The sequence below is a fragment of the Papio anubis genome, chromosome 9 (genome assembly GCF_008728515.1).
Source record: "Papio anubis isolate 15944 chromosome 9, Panubis1.0, whole genome shotgun sequence".
NCBI classification, from domain to species: domain Eukaryota; kingdom Metazoa; phylum Chordata; class Mammalia; order Primates; family Cercopithecidae; genus Papio; species Papio anubis.
Genome location: NC_044984.1, coordinates 6,632,711 through 6,657,705, shown reverse-complemented (window position 1 = coordinate 6,657,705; position 24,995 = coordinate 6,632,711). Strand labels below are relative to the sequence as shown.

At 48.3% G+C, this 24,995-nt stretch overlaps 2 protein-coding genes and 1 non-coding gene across 9 annotated transcripts in view; all 3 read left to right on the top strand.

Moving 5' to 3' along the window:
* CHD4 (chromodomain helicase DNA binding protein 4) overlaps positions 1-11,524 on the top strand; it is a 37,925-nt gene extending 26,401 nt beyond the window's left edge. Inside the window, exons 32-41 of the mRNA XM_031650986.1 lie at positions 10-175; positions 437-534; positions 653-782; positions 2,574-2,645; positions 2,928-3,065; positions 3,345-3,453; positions 3,565-3,697; positions 8,448-8,643; positions 10,564-10,727; positions 10,904-11,524. Of these exons, the coding sequence (XP_031506846.1) occupies positions 10-175; positions 437-534; positions 653-782; positions 2,574-2,645; positions 2,928-3,065; positions 3,345-3,453; positions 3,565-3,697; positions 8,448-8,643; positions 10,564-10,727; positions 10,904-10,921 (1,224 nt within the window). The 3' untranslated portion in view covers positions 10,922-11,524. The remainder of the gene's footprint in view (positions 1-9; positions 176-436; positions 535-652; positions 783-2,573; positions 2,646-2,927; positions 3,066-3,344; positions 3,454-3,564; positions 3,698-8,447; positions 8,644-10,563; positions 10,728-10,903) is intronic.
* Positions 215-351, top strand: LOC116269064. The gene has a single exon (XR_004176383.1).
* Positions 11,525-12,700: 1,176 nt separating the features above from the next.
* NOP2 (NOP2 nucleolar protein) lies at positions 12,701-24,879 on the top strand. Of its 7 annotated transcripts, none has more exons than XM_021921956.2 (16): positions 12,701-13,381; positions 13,597-13,779; positions 14,822-14,867; positions 15,017-15,105; positions 15,310-15,533; positions 17,839-17,894; positions 18,014-18,165; positions 18,265-18,464; positions 18,603-18,692; positions 19,786-19,873; positions 19,953-20,093; positions 20,680-20,819; positions 20,963-21,052; positions 21,180-21,302; positions 21,423-21,651; positions 24,106-24,879. In XM_021921956.2, the coding sequence occupies exons 1-16, from the start codon at positions 12,961-12,963 to the stop codon at positions 24,753-24,755; spliced, it is 2,922 nt and encodes a 973-aa protein (XP_021777648.1). In that variant the 5' UTR covers positions 12,701-12,960; the 3' UTR covers positions 24,756-24,879. The 7 variants fall into 7 exon arrangements, with proteins under 7 accessions (XP_021777648.1, XP_021777647.1, XP_021777646.1 ...); XM_021921955.2 differs by having other exon boundaries at positions 15,298-15,533; XM_021921959.2 differs by having other exon boundaries at positions 12,883-13,381; positions 13,670-13,779.
* The last annotated feature ends 116 nt before the right edge of the window (positions 24,880-24,995 follow it).

Below are 24,995 nucleotides of genomic sequence, written 5' to 3'. Positions count from 1 at the left end.
TTGCTACAGGTTCAGGAGTTTGAACATGTTAATGGGCGCTGGAGCATGCCTGAACTGGCTGAGGTAGAGGAAAACAAGAAAATGTCCCAGCCAGGGTCACCCTCCCCAAAGACTCCTACACCCTCCACTCCAGGGGATACGCAGCCCAACACTCCTGCACCTGCCCCACCTGCTGGTAAGTCTGCCTGTCCTATCATTTTCTGTCCCTCTCTTTTTGTCCTGGCCTATTTTTCTGCTCCCCTGTGCTCAGTTCTAACAGGGTAGTCTGGCAGGACACACAGCAATTTCCCTCTCAGTTTAGGAGGGCCGTCCTAAGAATGGGGCTGGCTCTTAAAGGCACGAGAGGACAATTTAAGATGAGACAAACTGGGAAGAAATGACCTTCTCTCTGATGTAGGACCTTTTTCCTAATTGATTGTCTCTTATTGTTCTGCAGAAGATGGGATCAAAATAGAGGAAAATAGCCTCAAAGAAGAAGAGAGCATAGAAGGAGAAAAGGAGGTTAAATCTGTAGCCCCTGAGATTGCCATTGAGGTAAGAGATGGGGGTGACTGAATGCCACACTAAAGACAAATGTATAAGTCCAGTCTTCCTTGTAGTTGCTGGCCTGTCTGCTTCATCTGTTTTGTTTTTGTTTTTTTTTCCTTTGAAGTGTACACAGCCCCCTGCCCCTGCCTCAGAGGATGAAAAGGTCGTTGCTGAACCCCCTGAGGGAGAGGAGAAAGTGGAAAAGGCAGAGGTGAAGGAGAGAACAGAGGAACCTATGGAGACAGAGCCCAAAGGTAAAGGTATCCACGTTTTTTTTTTTGAGACAGTCTCGCACTCTTGCCAGGCTGGCGTGCTGTGGCGCCATCTTGGCTTACTGCAACCTCCACCTCCCAGGTTCAAGCGATTCTCCTGCCTCAGCTTCCCGAGTAGCTGGGATTACAGGCATATGCCATCATGCCCAGCTAATTTTTGTGTTTTTAGTAGAGACAGGGTTTCACCATGTTGGCCAGGCTGGTCTCAATCTCCTGGCCTTGTGATCCGCCCGCCTTGGCCTCCCAAATTGTTAGGATTACAGGCATGAGCCACTCTGCCTGGCCTTTTTTTTTCTTTTTTTCTTTTTTTTTTTTTTTTAAAAAGGAGTTTCACTCTTGTTGCCCAGGCTGGAGTGTAATGGCGCGATCTCGGCTCACTGCAACCTCCGCCTCCTGAGTTCAAGCGATTCTCCTGCCTCAACCTCCTGAGTAGCTGGGATTACAGGCATGTGCCACCATGCCTAGCTAATTTTGTATTTTTTAATAGAGAGGGTTTCTCCATATTGGTCAGGCTGGTCTTGAACTCCTGACCTCAGGTGATCCACCTGCCTTGCCCTCTCAAAGTGCTGGGATTATAGGCGTGAGCTACTGTGCCTGGCTGGTGTCCATATTTTTAAGCACTACAGATCCCTGTGTGAACCATGGTCACTCATGAATTTTCACTGGGGCTGTAGAGATATCAGGAGGAAGCGATACACTGAAGAATCCTGCACCCTTGATTTTAGGTGGCAGGTTTTCCTATATCTTATGACTTTATTTTTATTTATTTATTTTTTTTGAGATGGAGTCTCACTCTGTCACCCAGGCGGGAGTGCAGTGGCACAATCTCTGCTCACTGCAACCTGCGCCTCCCGGGTTCAAGCGGTTCTCCTGCCTCAGCCTCTGAGTAACTGGGATTACAGGCATGCCACAACCATGCCCAGCTAATCATTTATTTATTTATTTATTTATTTATTTATTTATTGAGATGGTGTCTCACTCTGTCGCCCAGGCAGGAGTGCAGTGGCACGATATTGGCTCACTGCAACCTCCACCTCCTGGGTTCAAGCGATTCTCCTGCCTCAGTCTCCTGAGTAGTTACCATGCCCAGCTTTTTTTTTTTTTTTTTTGAGGTGGAGTCTTGCTGTGTCGCCCAGGCTGATGTGCAGTGCAGTGGTATGATCTCGGCTCACTGCAACCTCCACCTCCTGGGTTCAATTCTCCTGCCTCAGCCTCCTGAGTAGCTGGGATTACAGCACACACCACCATGCCCGGCTAATTTTTGTATTTTAGTAGAGACGGGGTTTTACCATGTCAGCCAGGCTGGTCACAAACTCCTGACCTCGAGATCCACCCACCTTGGCCTCCCAAAGTGTTAGGATTACAGGCGTGAGCCACCATGCCTGGCTAATTTTTGTATTTTTAGTAGAGACGGGGTTTCACCATGTTGGCCAGGCTGGTTTCTAACTCTTGACCTCAGGTGATCCACCCACCTTGGCCTCCCAAAGTGCTGGGATTACAGGCATGAGCCACCACACCTGGCTAATTTTTGTATTTTTAATAGAGATTGGGTTTTCCCACGTTGGCCATGCTGGTCTTGAACTCCTGACCTCAAGTGATCTGCCCGCTACTGTCTCCCAAAATGCTGGGATTACAGGCATGAGCCACTGTGCCCAGCTGACATTACTGTAATCGCAGACATTTAGATGTAGGTTTATGCAGTTGGATAATAGTGTGTAACAGAGGAGAATGTTCTTCCTTTAGGTATATTTTCAATAACATTTCTTCCCCTAGGTGCTGCTGATGTAGAGAAGGTGGAGGAAAAGTCAGCAATAGATCTGACCCCTATTGTGGTAGAAGACAAAGGTGGGTGTTTGGAGAAGTTGATTGTGGTTTAGAAGAACTCTAAAACCGGAAGCAAGGACTGTATCTGCCCTGCCTCCCTGTCCATACTCATCTAGCCATTTTATCCCAAAAGACTGCACCTGTCCCCAGTGGGCCAATGGCACCATTTTCTGGGTCTGAGAGACACCCAGGTGGAGAAGGGGTGGAGGTGGATGGATTCTTGTAGCATACAGTGTTTTGGGTAAGGGCGATGGGTGCTGGGCTTTGGCTGGAACTGACATTTTTCTTCCTTATATTCTGTAGAAGAGAAGAAAGAAGAAGAAGAGAAAAAAGAGGTGATGCTTCAGAATGGAGAGACCCCCAAGGACCTGAATGATGAGAAACAGAAGAAAAATATTAAACAGCGTTTCATGTTCAACATTGCAGATGGTGGTTTTACTGGTATGGAAATGAGGGGCCCACCAGGGTTAGAAGGATCGGATGTGAAATTGGGGTTCTTGTCAGAAACTGTGGTACAGGGACTTTACCTCTGTTCGATGAGGGAATGCCAAACTGATAGTGTACTCCCCTGGGTTCTGTGGAGAAAGCCAGAAGCAAATTATATAAAGATGGATCCAGGGATGGGGGATGGTGGGGGGACAAGAATAAGCAGCATTTTCAATTCTCACAGATGTTTGCTTCCCGCCCCCCCCCCCCCACCTTCCCTAAATTCCTCCTCAGAGTTGCACTCCCTTTGGCAGAATGAAGAGCGGGCAGCCACAGTTACCAAGAAGACTTACGAGATCTGGCATCGACGGCATGACTACTGGCTGCTAGCCGGCATCATAAAGTATCCTTTGCCTGAATCTGGACTGAGGCTTTTGGTGAAAGGTTCTGAAGGTCTCTTAGTTTGAGGTTTTTACTTTTCTTGTTTTGTTTTTCCTGAGCACTTTTCCAATAGCCATGGCTATGCCCGGTGGCAAGACATCCAGAATGACCCACGCTATGCCATCCTCAATGAGCCTTTCAAGGGTGAAATGAACCGTGGCAATTTCTTAGAGATCAAGAATAAATTTCTAGCTCGAAGGTTTAAGGTGAGCGGTTGGGGAGGAATATATTGATTGCTTAAGTGCGGAGGGAGTGTGTCCATCCAGTGCACCGTTCTCACTTTCTTCATTCTATGGAAGGCTTTGGTTCCAAGTAACTTACACATTAGGGTTGAAGACACACAGACTTGAAAGTTAACTAACTGTACATGAGCTGTAGGTGACTATGGTCCAATGAGCGACACTAGTGCAGAGGGGTTTGTTTGGGGAACACTGTAGATTGAAGTATTCAGGAAAGATACAGAGGTGGGATTGAATTGCATCTCTGAAGAGGTAGAGCTGTATCAGTCAGTGGGCTGTTTTTTTTTTTTTTTTTTTTTTCTGAGACAGTCTCTGTCATCCAGGGTGGAATGCAATGATGCAGTCTCTTCTCACTGCCACCTCTGTGTCCTGGGTTCAAGTGATTCTCCTGCCTCAGCCTCCTGAGTAGCTGGGATTACAGGCGCCCGCCACCACACCCAGCTGTTTTTAGTATTTTTAGTAGAGATGGGGTTTCACCATGTTGCTAGGCTGGTCTCAAACTCCTGACCTCAAGTGATCCACCTGCCTTGGCCACCCAGATTGCTGGGATTACAGGCGTGAGCCACTGTGCCTGGCCTCTTTTTCTGGGCTGAAGAGTAGCTGTGTGGGCCAGGCGCAGTGGTTCATGCCTGTGTAATCCCAGCACTTTGGGAGGATGATGCATGAGAATCGCTTGAAGCTGGGAGGTGGAGATTTCATTGAGCTAAGATTGTGCCATGGCACTCCAGCCTGTGCAACAGAGTGAGACTCTGTCTCAAAAACAGGAAAAAGAAAAAGAAAAAGACATGTCTGTTGTCTCATACGCTGAGTATAATCGGGGAAGAAATGCACACTAATAAGCCTTCAAGTATTATGTACTAAGCAATGATGTGCCCAGGGATAAAGAGACAAAGCATGGTATCTGTTTTCAAGGAGCTTTCAGTTTCAAGTAGGAGCACATGTGTAATCAAATGAATGCCATTCTGCATATCAGGAGAGAGATTGCTGATTGGCATAAGAAAGTTCTCCAGAATTGCTTGAACCCGGGAGGCGGAGGTTGCAGTGAGCCGAGATCCCACCACTGCACTCCAGTCTGGCAACAGAGCGAGACTCATCTCAAAAAAGAAGAGAAAAGAAAAAGGTCTCAGAGAGGCAGACACAGTGGCTAATCCCAGCATTTTAAAAGAACTGATTGCTTGAGTCCAGGAGTTCGAGACCAGCTTGGGCAACATGGCAAAATGCCACGTCTACAGAAAATACAAAAATTCGCCAATTCTGGTGGCGTGCACCTGTAGTTCCAGCTACTCGGGAGGCTGCAGTGAGCCTAGATTGTGCCACTGCACTCCAGCCTAGGCATTAGAGTAAGACGCTTTTTTTTTTTTTTTGAGACAGAGTCTTGATGTGTTGCCAGGCTGGAGTACAGTGGTGTGATCTCTGCTCACTGCAACCTCTGCTTCCTGGGTTCAAGTAATTCTGCCTCAGCCTCTAATTTTTGTATTTTTAGTAGAGACGGGGTTTTAGCATGTTGGCCAGAATGGTCTCGATCTCTTGACCTCGTGATCTGCCCGCCTTGGCCTCCCAAAGTGCTGAGATTACAGGCCTGAGCCACTGCGTCATCCGAGACCCTGTCTTTAAAAAAAAAAAAAAAAAAAGTTCTCCAGAGGAATTGGAGTAGGGAGGGAACTCACAAATGGCTTTATGGAGAAGATGGCGTTGGAATAAAGTTTTGAGGAATGCGATGGAGATTTTTTGGTAGGAACAGAAGAGTATCTGAACAAAGGGATTAGGTTGGGCAAAGACATGAGGCAGCAAAGTTTAGTATGTCTGGAAACAGCAAATAGCCCAGTTGAGCTGTAGGGAAACATTTGTGTTGGGTGATGGTTGGGAGGTAGGTTGGAAAGAGAAAGGTAGAAGAGCTAGAGGTCAGTAGGTGGGTTCTTGGCACCAGATAAGAGAGTTTGGACTTTACCCTGTTGTTAATGGGCAGCCACTGAAAGTTTGTGAGCAGAGTTTTGATAGGACCAAGGGAAATGGAAACAGCATTCATAAGATTATAAAACTATCATATAATCATGAGGTGTTAAGGGTCTGGGCTGTGATGCTGGTTGTGGAAAATGAAAAGGGTAAAGATAAAGGAAACAAAACACCAAAGAATTTACTGGACTTAGTGACTTATTGTAGGGGTCAGTAAACCTTTTTACCCTTCCGCAAACCAAAAATGGTTAATAAACCCCCCCTTTTTTTTTTTTTGGAGACAGTCTCGCTTTGTTGCCCAGGCTGGAGTGCAGTGGTGACATCTCCCAGCTCACTTGCAACCTCCGCCTCCCGGGTCCAACCAATTCTCCTACCTCAACCTCCTGAGTAGGTGGGATTACAGGCATGTACCACCATGCCTGGCTAACTTTTGTGTTTTTAGTAGAGATGGGAGTTTTGCCATATTGGCCAGGCTGGTCTCAAATTCTGGACCTCAGGTGACCTGCCTGCCTTGTCCTCCCAAAGTGCTGGGATTACAGGCGTGAGCCACTGCACCCAACCAAACCTTTTCTATTAAAGGGCCAGATAGGCTTCAGGCTTTGTGGGACATGTGGTCTCTGTTGTACACACTTAACTCCGTCTTCGTTGTGTGAAAGCAGCCACAGGGGATACATAAACGAATAAGTTAGGATGTGTTTCAGCATTTCATCTATGGATATTATAATTTGAATTTTGTATAATTCTCATTAAGTGGCATGAAATAGTCTTGTTTTGACTTTTTGCCAACCATTTTAAAATGTAAAACCCATTCTTAGCTCTTCAGCCATATAAAAACAGGTGGTGGGGCAGAGCTGGCCCACAGACTGTAGCTCGCCAACTTCTGACTTACTGGATTTGAGGTACAGAGTGAAAGAGACTGAAAATAACATTTTGAGCCTGAGTCACTGAGAAAGGTGAATTCTCATTTAAGAAGAGAGTGAGCAGTTTGTAGAAAAGAATGATACTGAATTTTAGACAAGTCTTTTGGTATTTCTCACAAATCAGCACCCCTCCCACTACCTACCCGCATCACCATACACTAGCGGGATCAGAACCAGTGCTCAAGGTACATGTTTGAGAAGCATCAAATCATCTGCATAGAAGTGCTGGCTGACACTAGGAGAGGAGAAGGGTATGAGAAATCTCATATGTTGAGTCATAGGTTTTATGAATATATTTTTTAAGTAATTAAAATCTTTTCATAAATTAAGAACCAACATTCTGCCTCTTGGGATATATTTCTTTTTTTTTTTTTTTTTGAGACGGAGTCTCGCTCTGTCGCCCAGGCTGGAGTGCAGTGGCCGGATCTCAGCTCACTGCAAGCTCTGCCTCCCGGGTTTACGCCATTCTCCTGCCTCAGCCTCCCGAGTAGCTGGGACTACAGGCGCCCGCCACCTCGCCCGGCTAGTTTTTTGTATTTTTTTAGTAGAGACAGGGTTTCACCGGGTTAGCCAGGATGGTCTCGATCTCCTGACCTCGTGATCCGCCCGTCTCGGCCTCCCAAAGTGCTGGGATTACAGGCTTGAGCCACTGCGCCCGGCCTGGGATATATTTCAAAGAACCTTTAATACAGCTCCATCAGGTGACATATGCATGAATGTTTCTGCAGTACGATTTTTGGTGATGGGGGCCTAGAGGCAACCTAAATGTTCAGTATTAGGAGAATGCATAGGTAAAACATGTATTCATATTATGGGGCATTAAACAACAGAAGCAACAAAATTCATGTGCATACAACATAAGTGTACCTTTTAAAAAGTATGTAGTGGGAGAAAACATTTTATAGGTACAGAAAACATCATTCTGTAACTTAGAAACATACATATGAAACAACACAGTCTTTAAAAACCTACACAAAAAGCCACAGTATTACTATATTAGAAAGGTTGCTTTTCAGAGGAATGGAAGTGAGATGGCGATAAGAGGAAATAAAAAACAAAAATATTTTAAAATAGCAAAATAACCCTGTTTTTTTGAGACAGAGTTTCCCTCTGCCATTCAGGCTGGAGTGCAGTGGCATGATCCCAGCTCACTGCAACCTTTGCCTCCCGGGTTCAAGCATTCTTCTGCCTTAACCTCTTGAGCAGCAGCAGTTACAGGTGTGCACTACCGTACCTTGCTAATTTTTGTGTGTTTAGTAGAGATGGGGTTTTGTCATGTTGGCCAGGCTGGTCTTGAACTCCTGACCTCAAGTGATCTGCCCATCTCAGCCTCCCAAAGTGCTGGGATTACAGGTGTGAGCCACTGTGCCCAGCCAAAACGTGTTTTTGAAGAGTAGTTGATAAAGAGTAGATGATAAAAAGGAAAATGTTTAACTGTGTAACTAAATGAAAACATAATATGGATATGTATATAGTATGATCTCAGTTACGTAAAAAACTATGCACAAAAAAACCTAAAAAGAAAAACATCAGGATATATTTCTAGAAGGTGGGATCATCTGTTGTTAATTTTTGATATTCTATTTTCTAAATTGAGTTTTTATTGCTTTTGTATAAGAGAACCTAAAGGGTAAAGAGTTTTAAAAACGAGGACATTGAAAAAGGGAAAGAAAAAAGATACAAGGCAAAGTTAAACTGCTTGGGTGTGGGAATGAGCTGTCCATGAAGTTATTTATAGGTTCTTATTACTATCAGAAACAATGAGAGGTGAGCTGAGAGGCCAGTCAGAAGTAAGCAAAGTGAGTTATCAGTCGAACTCCCGTTTCCTCTTATCCCTTGTCCAGCTCTTAGAACAAGCTCTGGTGATTGAGGAACAGCTGCGCCGGGCTGCTTACTTGAACATGTCAGAAGACCCTTCTCACCCTTCCATGGCCCTCAACACCCGCTTTGCTGAGGTGGAGTGTTTGGCGGAAAGTCATCAGCACCTGTCCAAGGAGTCAATGGCAGGAAACAAGCCAGCCAATGCAGTCCTGCACAAAGGTAGCCAGTGGCTCCCCTGCCTCCTGCTGATTAGGCCTCCTCCCTCATCTAACTGCATCCCAATGTACATATATTTGTTTTCAAACCTTTTTCAGAGCTCCTTTGGGAGTTTAGGAGTTGGTAGGGACCTTTGCCATCCTTGGGGAGTTAATATGTTAGAGGCAATCAAGGACAGTAGTTCTTTGCCTCTTTTTATTTTTTTTTTAAGAGGTGGGCTCTTGGCTGGGTGCGGTGGCTGACGTCTGTCATCTCGGCACTTTGGGAGGCCAAGGTGGGTGGATCACGAGGTTAGGAGTTCGAGACCAGCCTGGCCAACATGGTGAAACCCCGTCTCTACTAAAAATAGCAAAATTAGCTGGGCATGTGGCACATGCCTGTAATCCTAGCTGCTCAGGAGGCTGAGGCAAGAGAATCGCTTGAAACCAGGAGGTGGAGTTTGCAGTAAACCAAGATCGTGCCATTGCACTGGCTCTCAGCCTGGGCAACACAGTGAGACTCCGGAAAAAAAAAAAAGAGATGGGCTTTCAACATTTTGCCCAGGTGGGTCTTGAACTCCTGGACTCAAGTGATCCTCTTGCCTCAGCCTCCTGAGTAGCTGGAACTACAAATATGTGCCACTGTACCCGGCCACCTTTTTTTTTCTTTTTGAGATGGAGTCTAGCTCTGTTGCCCAGGCTGGAGTGCAATGGCGTGATCTTGGCCCACTGCAGCCTCTGCCTCCTGGGTTCAAGCAATTATCCTGCCTCAGCCTCCCGAGCAGCTGGAACTATAGGCATGCGCCACCACTTGCGGCTAGTTTTTGTATTTTTAGTAGAGATGGGGTTTTACCATGTTGGCAAAGCTGGTCTCAAACTGACTTCAAGTGGTCTACCTGCCTCTGCCTCCCAAAGTGCTGGCATTATAGGCGTGAGCCACCGTGCCCCGCCCTGGCCACCTTTTTTTTTTTTTTTTGAGGCGGAGTTTTACTCTTGTTGCCCAGGCTGGAGTGCAGTGGCGTGATCTCGGCTCACTGCAACCTTTGCCTCCCAGGTTCAAGCGATTCTCCTGCCTCAGCCTCCTGAGTAGCTGGGATTACAGGCAGGCACCACCATGCCCTGCTAATTTTGTTTTTTTGTTTGTTTTTTGAGATGGAGTTTTGCTCTTGTTGCCCAGGCTGGAGTGCAATGGCGTGATCTCAGTTCACCACAACCTCCGCCTCCCGGGTTCAAGCGATTCTTCTGCCTCAGCTTCCTAAGTTGCTGGGATTACAGGCGCCCACCACCATGCCCGGCTAATTTTTTGTATTTTTAGTAGAGATGGGGTTTCACCATGTTGGCCAGGCCGGTCTCGAACTCCTGACCTCAGATGATCCACCTGCCTCTGCCTCCCAAAGTGCTGGGATTACAGGCATGAGCCACCATGCCCGGCCCCACCTCTTTTAACTTTAAATATATTCAGGTTCTTGAGATGGAAAGCAAAGCAGAATAATATAGTGTCATTTGGGATACTTTAGAGGTAACTTCAGGTGATAAAAGATCCCTTGAAATTCTAGACCCCTTTCAGCGTTTTGTTTCTAATTAAAGTAAAAGGTTATGAGGAGGCGGAGGGTGAAATAAGGAAAAGAATGCTGTTATAATGGAGGTGGGAGACAGATTCTGAAGGTAGAAAAGGGAAAAAACAGGAATAAGCTTCTCAAGAAGAGGAAATACAATAATAGTAAGGGATAGTGAAGGTTTAGGTGACTTTTAAGAGCACATAATCACGAACAGTTGGAACTGGAATATGAGGAGCAGGAATTTGAACATGGTGGAGGTCAGGTCAGGTGACAGAAGATAACACATCACAGTCACTTGGTCACTGAGAAGTGATACTGGTCCACTAGGGTAGAGGGAGCTCAGTCTTGGCCACCACAGCTCACCACCTCTTTTTCTCCCTTTGCAGTTCTGAAACAGCTGGAAGAACTGCTGAGTGACATGAAAGCCGATGTGACTCGACTCCCAGCTACCATTGCCCGAATTCCCCCAGTTGCTGTGAGGTTACAGATGTCAGAGCGTAACATTCTCAGCCGCCTGGCAAACCGGGCACCCGAACCTACCCCACAGCAGGTAGGACCATTTTCTTCTTGACACCACCTCTTCCTGCAGAACCATTCTGGAGCTTGTAACTTTGTAGTATGTCCCTAGCTTTACATACTGGGTGGGTAGGCTGTCAGTGAATTCCCTTGAGATTGGGTGGATTCCTATCATCTGGAATTCTGACTCCTTGGGTCTCCCTTCTCTAGGTAGCCCAGCAGCAGTGAAGATGCAGACTGATACCACCTCTACCGCTGAGCAGTGACCTTCCTCACTTTCTCTTGTCCCAGCTTCTCCCCGGGGGGCCTGAGAGACCCTCACCTTCCTTCTGCCCATCTTCCATGTTGTAAAGGAACAGCCCCAGCGCACTGGGGGAGGGGAGGGAGTGAGGGGCAGTGGTGCCCTTCCTGCAGGAGAGACATGCAGCAGTAGCGCCGGCGCCATCTGCAGGAGCTGGCGGGCTGGCCTTCTGGACCCTGGCTTCTCCCCACTGTAACGCCTGTTACATACAAACTGTTGTGGGTTCCTGCCAGGCTTGAAGAAAATGATCTGAATTTTTTCCTCCTTTTGGTTTTATTTTGTTGGTTTATTTTGTGTTTTCTTTTCTCCTTTTTTGGGGGTATTCAGAGTGGGCTGGGCCCCTGGGCGAGACACAGCTACCTCTGTTGGCATCTTTTTAATACCAGGAACCCAGCGGCTCTAGCCACTGAGCGGCTAAATGAAATAAAGTGGAAAAAAAAAAAAAAAAAAAAAAAACAAAAACCAAAAGCATAAAAAACCACAGCAAATTTCTTGATGAAAATTGAAAATAAAAGTTTCCTTGTATTTTAGTGCCCTGGTTCAGTGTGGCTGTAGGTGCAGGTGGATGAGTGTGTGCAGCAGGAGCCTGGCACCTGTATAGTTGAAAATTAAGGGCTATGTGGGGTCCTGATACTCCACTGAAGAACTGGGTTCTGTGTGGGTGTGCAGTGTGTGCCTGGCCAGCGATGACTTCCACCTGTGGAAAATGAGAGGCTGCAAAACTCCAAGTACCACAATGGCCTTGAGCAAGTTGAACTTCTGTGGGATGCAGGTTTCTCATGTATACTTCATACGGTTGTCAAGTAAAACCAGTCAAGTACATGGAACAGTTTTTAACACCTAACCACTACCTTAATGTTAGTTTCAAGGAAGGCTGAGGGGGGTTTTCTTGCTCAGTTGTGCAAAATTGGGATGCAATTTGTGGAACAACCCAGCCTCAACCCCACGTCCCCGGAGACCCGACCTAATGCCCTCCAACCTTGAAACCCTGGTAGTTCACCCCTCTTCATGTCCCAGACCAGGTCGGCGTTGCAACCCGTTGTTTCCCAACTAATTGTAGACCCACCTGAAAGCGAGTTCCGGCCGAGGCCTCCTGCGGACCAGGTGTAGTGCAGCACCTTAACTGAGGGGCTGAGCAGGAGTGAGCATCAAGGAAGGTGCTGGGAGGTTGGGGCACAACCTGTAATCTCAGCACAAAGGTTGGGGGCAGGAGGATCGATTAAGCCCAGGAGTTCTAGAGCAGCCCTGGCAACATAGTGAGACCCCACCCCCTAGACCCCGTCTCTATAAAAAGATTTTTTAAAAAGGGGCGGGGGCTGGGAGTAGGAGTTGAGTGGCATGGAATTCCATGATTTTTTTTTTTTTTGAGATGGAGTCTTGCTCTGTCGCCAGGCTGGAGTACAGTGGCGCCATCTCAGCTCACTGCAACTTCTGCCTCCCAGGTTCAAGTGATTCTCCTGCCTCAGCTTCCCGAGTAGCTGGGACTAAAGGCGTGCGCCACCACGCCCAGCTAATTTTTGTATTTTTGACAGGTTTCACCATGTTGGCCAGGATGGTCTCGATTTCTTGACCTCGTGATCCGCCCGCCTCGGCCTCCCAGAGTGCTGGGATTACAGGCGTGAGCCACCGCGCCCGGCTGTTTTTTGTGGGGTTTTTTGAGGTGGAGTTTCACTCTTGCTCAGGCTGAAGTGGCACGATCTGGGCTCACTGCAACCTCTGCCTCCCGGGCTCAAGCAATTCTGCCTCAGCCTCCCGCATAGCTGGGATTATAGGCGCCCGCCACCACGCCCAGCTAATTTTGTGTTTTTAGTAGAGACGGGGTTTCAACGTGTTGGCCCGGCTGGTCTCGAACTCCTGACCTCAGGTGATCCACCCACCTCAGCCTCCCAAAGTGCTGGGATTACAGGCGTGAGCCACGGTGCCCAGCCTGGAATTCCGTTATCTCGAGGCTCGACTAGGGCAGTGGATGCCAGAGAGAGGGCCCCGCTGTCGGGCCCTGGTTGGAGGAGAGGGTGCGGCTTTCACGCACCAGCTTTTCCAACAGAAACCGGCCGTGAGGCTAAAAGCCAACTCCTTGAGGGAAGGGCGGTCACGCTCAGCGGTTTCTCGTCACAGTGCTCCCTCCACCCGCCGCGGGTGTAAGCTGCGCGGCTCCTTCCAATTTCCCCCTACTCGCCGCCGCCGGCTCCGCTGGCGTTCCCTGGTCGAGCGTAAGTTCCGGGTGCGGCGTCCGACTGGGCGCAACAGGAAGAGGCGGGGCCGCGAGGCTAGCGTTACCCTTGCGCCTGCGTGGAAGGACTCTGTGGCAAGTGGCGGCCGAAAGCTAGCTGCGGAGTGCACGTGGAGCGCGGCCCCAAGGGCAGTTTCGGGCCTTAACCCGCATTCTGGTGGGTCTAGAGGAAATTGGGGGACGAAGGGTGGCAGCCCTGACCTGGTCTGAGACGTGGGGAGAGGAGTGCACTACCTGGGTTTCAGGGTGGGAGGGCGTTCGGTCGGCCTCCAGGGGGATAGCGGGGGTACTTGAGTCGCGGGTGCTGAGTGAGTCGGGGGTGCTGAGTGAGTTGCGGGTGCTGAGTTGAGCTTGTCCCCTTTCCCACTATAGTACGCCAAGCCTGCGTTCTGCCGTTTCCTCCGGCACGCGCGACGCCACCTTCTCACATTTCTGTCTGCCATAGTACCATGGGGCGCAAATTGGACCCTACAAAGAAGGAGAAGCGGGGGCCAGGCCGAAAGGCCCGGAAGCAGAAGGGTGCCGAGACAGAACTCGCCAGATTCTTGCCTGCAGGTAAGGATTAGTTGTGGTCTCCTGATCCCTCAGCTTTTGCAGTATTCTGTATCATAACCTCTTCTCTTTTTTAGTCTTTGTTCATTTTCTATTTAAGTGGAATCTTCTATGTATTAGTTACGAGGAGGTATGAATGAAACACTGTCGTTTAGATTGTAGGGAACTGTTTAGGTCGTAGAGATGTGAGGACACGGACACAACTATTCATGCAAGAAAAGGTGTGATTTAAAACATTGTGAGTTCAGAGGAAGGGGGATCCCATGCAGAACTGCATGTTAACCTGGGTTTTGAAAAATGGGTTAAGTTGTACCAAGAGGAAGTAGTGAAGGGGAGGGGTCAGTCATTGATTTTTTGGAAGGAATGGAAATGGAAAAGCACGGATCCGGCTTCTCCATGCCAAGTAGTAGTCTACTGTGTGGAAGACTGGTGGGAGATAACACAGGACCTGGAGTTTGTGTTGGGCTTTGGATAAAGGATGCAGTTTATTGAGATAGTAGCAAGTCCTGGGCACTATGTTGAACTTGTTGGTCTTGTTATGTCACTTCATCATCTTAGAGCCCTGTGAGAGAGGCACTATTAAGGAAATGGATGCGGAGAAGTTAAGAAACTCGTATAGCCAGGCTCAGTGGCTCACGTCTGTAATCCCAGCACTTTGGGAGGCCGAGGCAGGTGGATCACCTGAGGTCCGGTGTTCAAGACCAGCCTGGCCAACATGGTGAAACCGTGTCTCTACTAAAAATACAAAAATTAGTTGGGTGTGGTGGTGGGAGGCTGAGGCAATAGAATCGCTTGAACCTGGGAGACGGAGGTTGCAGTGAGCCGAGATCACGCCATTGCACCACTCCAGCCTGGAAGACCAAGAGTGAAACTCCATTTCAAAAAAAAAGAAACTCATATACAATTATTAAATAATGACAGGGCTGAGATTTAAATGGACTCCTTTTAATTAGTGTACTAATTCTCTTACCATGTTTATTTCCATTCCCATTTATTTTCAGTGTCCCCTGTAACTTGTTCTGCCTCGTTTTTCTTTTTCAAACAGTAAGTGACGAAAATTCCAAGAGGCTGTCTAGTCGTGCTCGAAAGAGGTAAGTGTGGGTGTCAGGACTTAATTGGTACTGCTTATCTTTGACCACAGAATTAATTCTGGACTCTCACTTTTCCCTATGGTGGAAATGGCAGAGCCTGGAAATATCTTTCCATTTCTTTACTCCTTGAATCTCTTGTGTCTTTTCAGGGCAGCCAAGAGGAGGCTGGGCTCTGCTGAAGTCCCTAAGACAAATAAGTCCCCTGAGGCCAAACCATTGCCTGGAAAGCTACCAAAAGGTCAGTGAAACTAAGAGCTGGATGCTACATGAGGAGTCCTCTGGGTCCTGGGTAGGGAAGGACTTGCTAAACATTTCCGGAATGAAAGGAACAGCCAGAGGACATTCTGAGGGGTAGAAAGTACAGGCTCCCCAGGGTGTGGGGCCCGGGAATGTGTGGCTGCCATTAGTCCAGGACTCGTCAAACCCTTAGGGATCTTTGCAGGAGCTGTCCAGACAACTGGTAAGAAGGGACCCCAGTCCCTATTTAATGCTGCTCAAGGCAAGAAGCGCCCAGCACCTAGCAGTGATGAGGAAGAGGAGGAGGAAGACTCTGAAGAAGATGATGTGGTGAACCAGGGGGACCTCTGGGGCTCCGAGGATGATGCTGATATGGTAGATGACTATGGAGCTGACTCCAACTCTGAGGATGAGGAGGAAGATGAAGAGGTGAGATTCATCTCTGGGCATTCAGAGAAGGATCCTTGCTATTTAGTTTCTTTCCAGATTCTTGAGATTGTTTCTTAGTGGCAAGGATAAGCCTGACTAGAGGAAAGGGGTTTTTGTGCTCCATCACTGTTTCCCTACTGCCTTATATCCTCTCCCAGTGCACCTACAAGTTTGAAGGAGCTGTAGGATAGAGCATTTTAAAAAATCTAGAAGGCTCTCTTGGTGTGGATGTGGGAAGGTGGACAATGGTGTGCTCCACTGATGGGAACAGAAATGCACTTTTTATAAAGCAGTTATCTCAGAACTGTGAAATATTTGTTCCTTTTGGCTGGGTATGGTGGCTCACATTTGTAATCCCAGCACTTTGGGAGGCTGAGGCAGGAGAATTGCTTGAGCCTAGGAGTTGGAGACCAGCTTGAGCAACACAGGGAGATACCATCTCTACAAAAAATTAAAAAATTGGCTGGGTGCAGTGGCTCACGCCTATAATCCTGGCACTTGGGAGGCTGAGGTGAGCGGATCACCTGAGCTCAGGAGTTGGAGACCAGCCTGGACAACATGGCAAAACCCCATCTCTACTAAAAATACAAAAATTAGCTGGTGTGGTGGTGTGCACCTGTAATCCCAGCTACTCCTAGCTACCCGGGAGGCTGAGGCAGGAGAATCGCTTGAACCTGGGAGGCGGAGGTTGCAGTGAGCTGAGATCGTGCCATTGCACTCCAGCCTGGGCAACAAAGTGAGACTCTGTCTCAAAAAAAATAAAAAAAAAAGTTTAGAAAATTGTTTAAAAATTAGCTGGGTGTGGTGGTGTACGCCTGTAGTCCCAGCTACTCAGGGTGCTGAGGCAGGAAGATGACTGGAGCTTGGGAGGTTGAGGCTGCAGTGAGCTGTGATCTTACCACTGCACTCCAGCCTGGGTGACAGAGTGAGACTGTCTCAAAAAAAAACACAAAAACTTCTTCCTTTTGACATAGTAATTCCCTATTAAGGAAGATGATCCAAAACATCAGCAAATAGTGCTTTACTGAGGTGCAGGAAATTATTATACAATTAGTATGTAGATGTATTATTAGAATCGTATAGAATAAAAAGAGAAAGTCCCCATGTGCACCCTTTTCTTCCATCCCTTTGTATCTATAGGGTCATTATTAGGTTTGCAGGCACCATGTGGATCATAATGCCAAAAACTCTGGAAACTTCCAAAATATACAATATGTTTAAGTTATGGTTCATGCATATGATGCAGTTAACACTGGTCATTGTGTCTATGAAAATGCCTGTGATTTAACTGAAGTCTAAAAAGCAAGAAACAAACTTGAAAATGGATTATGTGAAAAATACAGAGTAACTCTAAAAAAATATAGCAAAATGGGCCAGGCGTGGTGGCTCACACCTTTAATCCCAGCACTTTGGGAGGCCGAGTGGGCAAATCACCTGAGGTCAGGAGTTCGAGACCAGCCTGGCCAACATGGTGAAACCCCGTCTCTGCTAAAAATACAAAAAATTAGCTGGGCATGTTAGTGCATGCCTATAATCCCAGCTACTTGGAAGGTTGAGGCAGGAGAATCGTTTGAACCTGGGAGGCGGAGGTTGCAGTGAGCCAAGATCGTGCCATTGCACTCCAGCCTGGGGGACAAGAGCAAGACTTCTCTAAAAAAAATATGGCCGGGAGGCTGAGGCCGGAGAATGGCGTGAACCCGGGAGGCGGAGCTTGCAGTGAGCTGAGATCCGGCCACTGCACTCCAGCCTGGGCTACAGAGCGAGACTCCGTCTCAAAAAAAAAAAAAAAAAAAAAAAAAAAAATGGCAAAATGGTAGTCAAGGGCAATTTTTGTCCTTTATATGTGCAGGTATTTTTCAAGTTTTTTTTTTTTTTTTTCCTAATGGAAAAGTGAAAAACATAATAGTAGAAAGAAAAATGTAATGAACCCTTTAATTCATTACTTGGTTTTTGTTTTTGGTTTTTTTTTTTTTTTGAGATGGAGTCTTGTTCTGTTGCCCAGGCTGGAGTGCAGTGGCTCGATCTTGGCTCACTGCAACCTCCACCTTCCGGGTTCAAGCAATTCTCCTGCCTCAGCTTCCTGAGTAGCTGGGATTTACAGGCGTGCACCACCATGCCCTCATTACTTAGTTTCAACAGTGATCAATATTGTGCCAATTTTATCTTCGTTTCTTTGCTCCTCTATTTCCTTCTGAGAGCAAGTGTTGGATTTTTATTTAGCGAGAAAATAAGATACAGAGATAGAAAGTGCTACAAGGGCTGATGGAAGGGCAGGCCTGTATTAACAGCCCTTGTGTCTCTTCAGCTGCTGCCCATTGAAAGAGCTGCTCGGAAGCAGAAGGTCCGGGAAGCTGCTGCTGGGTGAGTTTTGGAAGCTACTGGGATGGAGCATAGGCAGCGGCTAGGGTGGGGAAGCTGTGTGGAAGGAGGAGGTGTCTGTTTTGGTCTGTGAATCACTCTGTTCTTGGACCTGTTTCTAGGGTCCAGTGGAGTGAAGAAGAGACGGAGGACGAGGAGGAAGAAGTGACCCCTGAGTCCGGCCCCTCAAAAGAGGAGGAGGCAGATGGGGGCCTGCAGATCAATGTGGATGAGGAACCATTTGTGCTGCCCCCTGCGGGGGAGATGGAGCAGGATATCCTTGCAGGACAGAGTGAAGAGTTAGGAGGAAGGTGCTTGGGAGAGGGATTTCCAGGCCCTAGGACATCATGACACAGTTCCTTAACAGGCCCACATGCCCAGGCTCCAGACCTGCAACGAGTTCACAAGCGGATCCAGGATATCGTGGGAATTCTGCGTGATTTTGGGGCTCAGCGGGAGGAAGGGCGGTCTCGTTCTGAATACCTGAACCGGCTCAAGAAGGATCTGGCCACTTACTACTCCTATGGAGACTTCCTGCTTGGCAAGCTCATGGACCTCTTCCCTCTGTCTGAGGTACTGGATTGCCAGAATGCCTCCTCTCTTTTCTCACCTCCTTACCCTGTGTAAGGAAGAGGTTCAGCCCCCTTGCCCCGCTCCCCTGACTGAGCTCCTTAGCCATCCTCATTTATTCCCTGCTGTCTTGCCTGGCAGCTGGTGGAGTTCTTAGAAGCTAATGAGGTGCCTCGGCCCGTCACCCTCCGGACCAATACCTTGAAAACCCGACGCCGGGACCTTGCCCAGGTGAGGGGTGGCCTTTGAGGCTTGCTCATCTCAGAAGGGAAGTGATTTCTGCCAACTCCAGAGATTGCCCTGTGCTTCCCTGACTGGGTGGGGCCTTAGGACCTAAGCATGACCCTGAGGGGCAAACCCAGAGGCCTGATATCTCTGGCAGGCTGGGGGCCTAGGACCTCTGAGGAATGGAAGTTCATCCCTCCAACCTCTGTTCCCTGTGACTAGGATGATGAGACTTCAGGATGAGCGTGCTGCCCCCAAGGAAAATGGAGGGAGATGATTGAGGAGCTGGGGAAATATGATTCCTGACTGCAGAAAAAAGATACATGTGCACAGTCAATATTTTAAACTCATTTCTGAGGGTTCAGGGACCCCAGGTTAACGACCCCTGTTCTAAAGTCAGTTGTTGGGTTGTATGTGTTGTGTATTTCCTGGTGTGAAGAAAACCTAATAATGTAATGTGCTATAACCAGTATCATTAAATTTTTAGTATGGTGGAGGGGTCAGCCTCTTAGAAAATCAGATGCCACTTCCAGGAAATAAAGTAACAGGAGGTGGCATCCTGCTCCATTGGGATGAAGTTCAGACCTTGAGTTAGGAGCCTGAGGTTAAGAAAAAAGGGCACCGTAGGATGGAGTGGGAAAGAGAAACTGCTCAATGAGTCCATGATGACTGTATTCGGAGCAAGCACTCTAGGAGTTGTGGGGCCATGGGCCATGTTTTTAATGTCTTCATCTGTTTTCTGGGTAGAGTAGCCGATGAGGTTATTAAAATCTTCATCCCAATTGGGTGCGGTGGCTCACACCTGTAATCCTAGCACTTTGGGAGGCCGAGGCGGGCAGATCACCTGAGGTCAGGAGCTAGAGACCAGCCTGGCCGACATGGTGAAACCCCATCTCTATGAAAAATACAAAAATTAGCCAGGCATGGTGGTACATGCCTGTAGTCCCACCTACTCAGGAGGCTGAGGCATAAGAAAGAATTGCTTAAATCCGGGAGGTGGAGGTTGCTGTGAGCCAAGATTGCGCCACCTCACTCTAGGCTGGGCAACAGAGTGAGACTCCGTCTCAAAAAAAAAAAAAAAATCTTCATCCCTCTTCAGGCTCTAATCAATCGTGGGGTTAATCTGGATCCCCTGGGCAAGTGGTCAAAGACTGGACTAGTGGTATATGATTCTTCTGTGCCCATTGGTAAGTCTCCCCCACCCAAGAGCCCTTCTACCTCTGTCCCTGTCCCTACCGCATGTCACAGGGTGGTCCTCCTCCACAGGTGCCACCCCCGAGTACCTGGCTGGGCACTACATGCTGCAGGGAGCCTCCAGCATGCTGCCCGTCATGGCCTTGGCACCCCAGGAACATGAGCGGATCCTGGACATGTGTTGTGCCCCTGGAGGAAAGACCAGCTACATGGGTATGAGACGGGCAGGCAGGTGGGATTCATCGGGCTGTCTTGCTTTTGAAAGTAGATGGGGTTGCTGACTCACTAGTGCTCACGGAACACAATGTGCAGGCTCTAGCAGAGTGGTGAGGAGCAGTCTCTGGAGTCGGCCTGGGTTCCAGTGCCGGGTGTGCCACTTATACACATCTGACTCTGGATTCTCTTTTGTCATCTGTAAAATGGGATGGTAATTGCGCTTGGGGTTCCCCTTGGATTATGCTTGGATTGTGAGGGTTAAGATGATGCATTTAGAAGTCCTTGGCGATATTCAGCACATACTCAGCAGCCATAACTTTGATTAAGCTGCTATCACTTAAAAGAAGTAATTTAGTATGTAGGACCAGATAGGTGTTCAGTAAAAATGGGAAAAACACGTTGGTAGACTTGCTGACTACCAGGGGCTAGTGCAGAGTGGATCAGCCTATAGAGTAGGCAGGCTTGTTGGGAGTGAAGTTGCCTTGAGGTGATACCACTTCTGTGGATTCCTGAGCAGGAGGGTGGGAGCTAGTATGTAGGCAGTGGAACTGGCTGATCAGCACTGTTACTGCCCTCCCTTTAGCCCAGCTGATGAAGAATACGGGTGTGATCCTTGCCAATGACGCCAATGCTGAGCGGCTTAAGAGTGTTGTGGGCAACTTGCACCGGCTGGGAGTCACCAACACCGTTATCAGTCACTATGATGGGCGCCAGTTCCCCAAGGTGAGACTCAAGCTGTGTGTCTCCTGAGGCTTCTTGCAGTTGACCTTCTCCCTTCCTGACCTCAGTGTTCAGACTTGACCCTAGTAAATAGTGCGCTGCTGGTTGCGGAAGAGACATAGGATTCATCTGTATCTTCTCCCCAGGTGGTGGGGGGCTTTGACCGAGTGCTGCTGGATGCTCCCTGCAGTGGCACTGGGGTCATCTCCAAGGACCCAGCCGTGAAGACTAACAAGGTGAGGAGTCAGGTGGTGGCCGCTGAGACGCCTTGGCTGGGTCTCGTAGAGCTGGAAAGTGAAATGGGGACATGCTCTGGGCTCCCCTCTCCTCCTGAGGCTGCCTTTGGGTCTCTTTTTGGGACAGGATGAGAAGGACATCCTGCGCTGTGCTCACCTCCAGAAGGAGTTGCTTCTGAGTGCTATTGACTCTGTCAATGCCACCTCCAAGACAGGAGGCTACCTTGTTTACTGCACCTGTTCTATCATGGTGAGGCCTCTGCCATGGCAGAGCAGTGGAGGCTGGGCTGGGGGGCTCTTTGCCCCTATGAGCTCCCTTCAGCTCCAGCTCTGCTTTTTCCTCCCTTGTTTATCTTCCCCCAACATCCAGGTGGAAGAGAATGAGTGGGTGGTAGACTATGCTCTGAAAAAGAGGAATGTGCGACTGGTGCCCACAGGCCTAGACTTTGGCCAGGAAGGTTTTACCCGCTTTCGAGAAAGGCGCTTCCACCCCAGTCTGCGTTCTGCCCGACGCTTCTACCCTCATACCCACAATATGGATGGGTTCTTCATTGCCAAGTTCAAGAAATTCTCCAATTCTATCCCTCAGTCCGAGACAGGTGAGTGATCTTTTTCTACCCTTCATCACCACCTTTGCTCTTTTCACCTTTCAGGAGCCTTTATGGCGTGACAGAAGGGAAGGGAAAGGAAAGATTCATGCATCCCTTACTCCAACCTTTGCATGCTTGGATGAGAGAACCCTCTCATTCCAGCTAGAATTGCTTTTGAGTGCTGGACCCCATGTGAATAAGCTGAAGTGTTCATATGGATGGAGGCCTTTTCCTTTATTCTGCCAAGTGGCTGCAGTTGTTCAGCACTAAATACATTCCAAATGAAGGTTGTGGTTTCTTTTCCTTCTTGGCAGAGGGTTGACTTACTGGTACTGGACCTCTGCTGGTCCAGCATTGTCAGCACTGGGTTGGAACAGAGCTCCACAGAGCTTTGTCAGCAGTTCTCAGCCCGTCACACTCATTGCAGATTGTTTTCTCAGCCATCTTGAGGAGTCCGGCCTGGATCTCAAGGGAAGGGTGGGGTTTTCTGAAACAGCCTTGAGAACACTACTTACTGGGATATAACCCTGGGTTTAATTGCAAGAGGGAGAGAAGAGCTACTTCAGAAATAGTAGAATTTGTCTGGGCGTGGTGGCTCATGCGTATAATCCCAGCACTCACCTGAGGTCAGGAATTCCACATGGTGAAACCCCGTCTCTACTAAAAATATAATAATTAGTTGGGTGTGGTGGTGCATGCCTGTAGTCCCAGCTACTCAGGAGGCTGAGGCAGGAGAATTGCTTGAACCTGGGAGGTGGAGGTTTCAGTAAGCTGAGATCATGCTATTGCTTTCCAGCCTGGGCAACAAGAGCAAAACTCTGTCTCAAAAAAAAGAAATAGTAAAATTTGCTATAACTTAAAAAGTACATATTTTAATTATCCTGCAGTTCATCATAATCCGTGTGGAAAAAAACTTCTCTGATTTAAAAAATAAATAGGCCAGGTATGGTGGTGGCTCATGCCTGTAAATCCCAGTACTTTGGGAGGCTGAGGTAGGAGGATCGCTTAAGACCACGAGTTTGAGACCTGTCTGGGCAACAAAGGGAGACTTTGTCTGTAGTTCCAGCTACTCTGGAGGCTGAGGCAGGAGGATCCCTTGAGCCCCAGGAGTTTGAGGTTGCAGTGAGCTATGATGGCACCACTGTACTCCAGCCTGGGCAACACAGTGAGACCCTGCCTCAAAAAAAAAGGCTAGTGCTTCAAATTCATTTAGAAGACCCTGTGAGGCCGGGCGTGGTGGCTTGTGCCTGCCTGTAACCCCAGCACTTAGGGAGGCTGAGGCGGGTGGATCACCCGAGGTCAGGAGTTCGACCAACTGGTCAACATGGTGAAACCCCGTCTCTACTAAAATTACAAAACTTAGCCGGACATGGTGGCACACGCTTGTGATTGTTGGGAGTCTGAGGCAGGAGAATCGCTTGAACCCAGGAGGCAGAGGTTGCAGTGAGCCGAGATCACACCACTGCACTCCAGCTGGGGCGACAGAGCAAGACTCTGTCTCAAAAAAAAAAAAAAATACCCAAAACCAATTCATTTTTTCCTTACAGCGTCTTGTTACTTCCTGTCCTCAAGAGGGCGCAGCTTCCTGTAAAAAATCTTTTGGCCCAAGGATAGGCAGTGATTTTTTTTTTTTTTGAGACAATGTCTTGCTCTATTGTTCAGGCTGGACTGCAGTGGTGCAGTCTCAGCTCATTGCAACCTCCACCTTCCAGGTTCAAGTGATTCTTGTGTCTCAGACTCCCAACTAGCTAGGATTACAGGTGTGGACAGGTACCACCATCCCTGGCTAATTTTTATATTTTTAGTAGAGACGATTTCACCATGTTGACTAGGCTGGTCTTGAACTCCTAGCCTCAAGCAATCCACTTGCCTTGGCCTCCCAAAGTGCTGGAATTACAGGTGTGAGCTACCACACCTGGCCTATAAGCAGTGATCTCTTAATACAAGGTTCAAGTAGGACTTGAGTAAAGGCCAAGTTACATTAAGTAATGGGAATTTCGGTAATCTGCTCTTAGGCACTGACCTAATTGTGTGGAGCTCCTGCCCAAGAGATGGCAATTCTCATATTTTAATATGAGAATATTAAAATATGGTGATAGGCCGGGCACGGTGGCTCACGCCTGTAATCCCAGCACTTTGGGAGGCTGAGGTGGGCGGATCACGAGGTCAGGAGATCGAGACCATCCTGGCTAAAACGGTGAAACCTTGTCCCCACTAAAAATAAAAAAAAATTCTATGGGCGTGGTGGCGGGCGCCTGTAGTCCCAGCTACTCCGGAGGCTGAGGTAGAAGAATGGTGTGAGCCTGGGAGGTGGAGCTTGCAGTGAGCCGAGATCATGCCACTGCACGCCAGCCTGGGCGACAGAGCGAGGCTCCGTCTCAAAAAAAATAAATAAAGTAAAATAAAATAAAATACGGTGATAAGGCCTATTTTCTGACACCATCTGTTTAATTTTAACCCCAGGAAATTCTGAAACAGCCACACCTACAAATGTAGACTTGCCTCAGGTCATCCCCAAGTCTGAGAACAGCAGCCAGCCAGCCAAAAAGGCCAAGGGGGCTGCAAAGACAAAGCAGCAGCTGCAGAAACAGCAACGTCCCAAGAAGGCCTCCTTCCAGAAGCCGAATGGCACCTCTAAAGGGGCAGACTCAGAATTGTCCACTGTACCTTCTGTCAGAAAGACCCAAGCTTCCTCCAGGTTCCAGGATAGCAGTCAGCCAGCTGGAAAAGCCGAAGGGATCAGGGAGTCCAAGGTGACTGGGAAGCTAAAGCAACGATCACCTAAATTACAGTCCTCCAAGAAAGTTGCCTTCCTCAAGCAGAATGCCCCTCCCAAGGGCACAGACACAGAAACACTGGCTGTGTTATCCCCATCCAAGACTCAGGCCACCCTGAAACCTAAGGACCATCATCACCCCCTTGGAAGGGCCAAGGGGGTTGAGAAGCAGCAGTTGCCAGAGCAGCCTTTCAAGAAAGCTGCCTTCCAGAAACAGAATGACACCCCCAAGGGGCCTCAGCCTCCGACTGTGTCTCCCATCAGTTCCAGCCGCCCCCCACCAGCAAAGAGGAAGAAATCTCAGTCCAGGGGCAATGGCCAGCTGCTCCTGTCTTAGATGGTTGAAAACTAGACTGGGGTGGCTCACTGCCATTGTCACCGGGTTGGAACTCTAGCCTCTATGAGGATGCCTTCTCCACTGTGCATACCCATGAAATTTAATACACATTTTACAACCTCTGGCCGCTGAGTATTTTTGAGGGAACTGGGTACTGCCTTTGCCGCTTTAAGGGTAGAGGTGGGAAGGTGGGACTGGGATCTTCTGAGGAGAGGGAATGGTTGGGTGCTACTGAGAAAT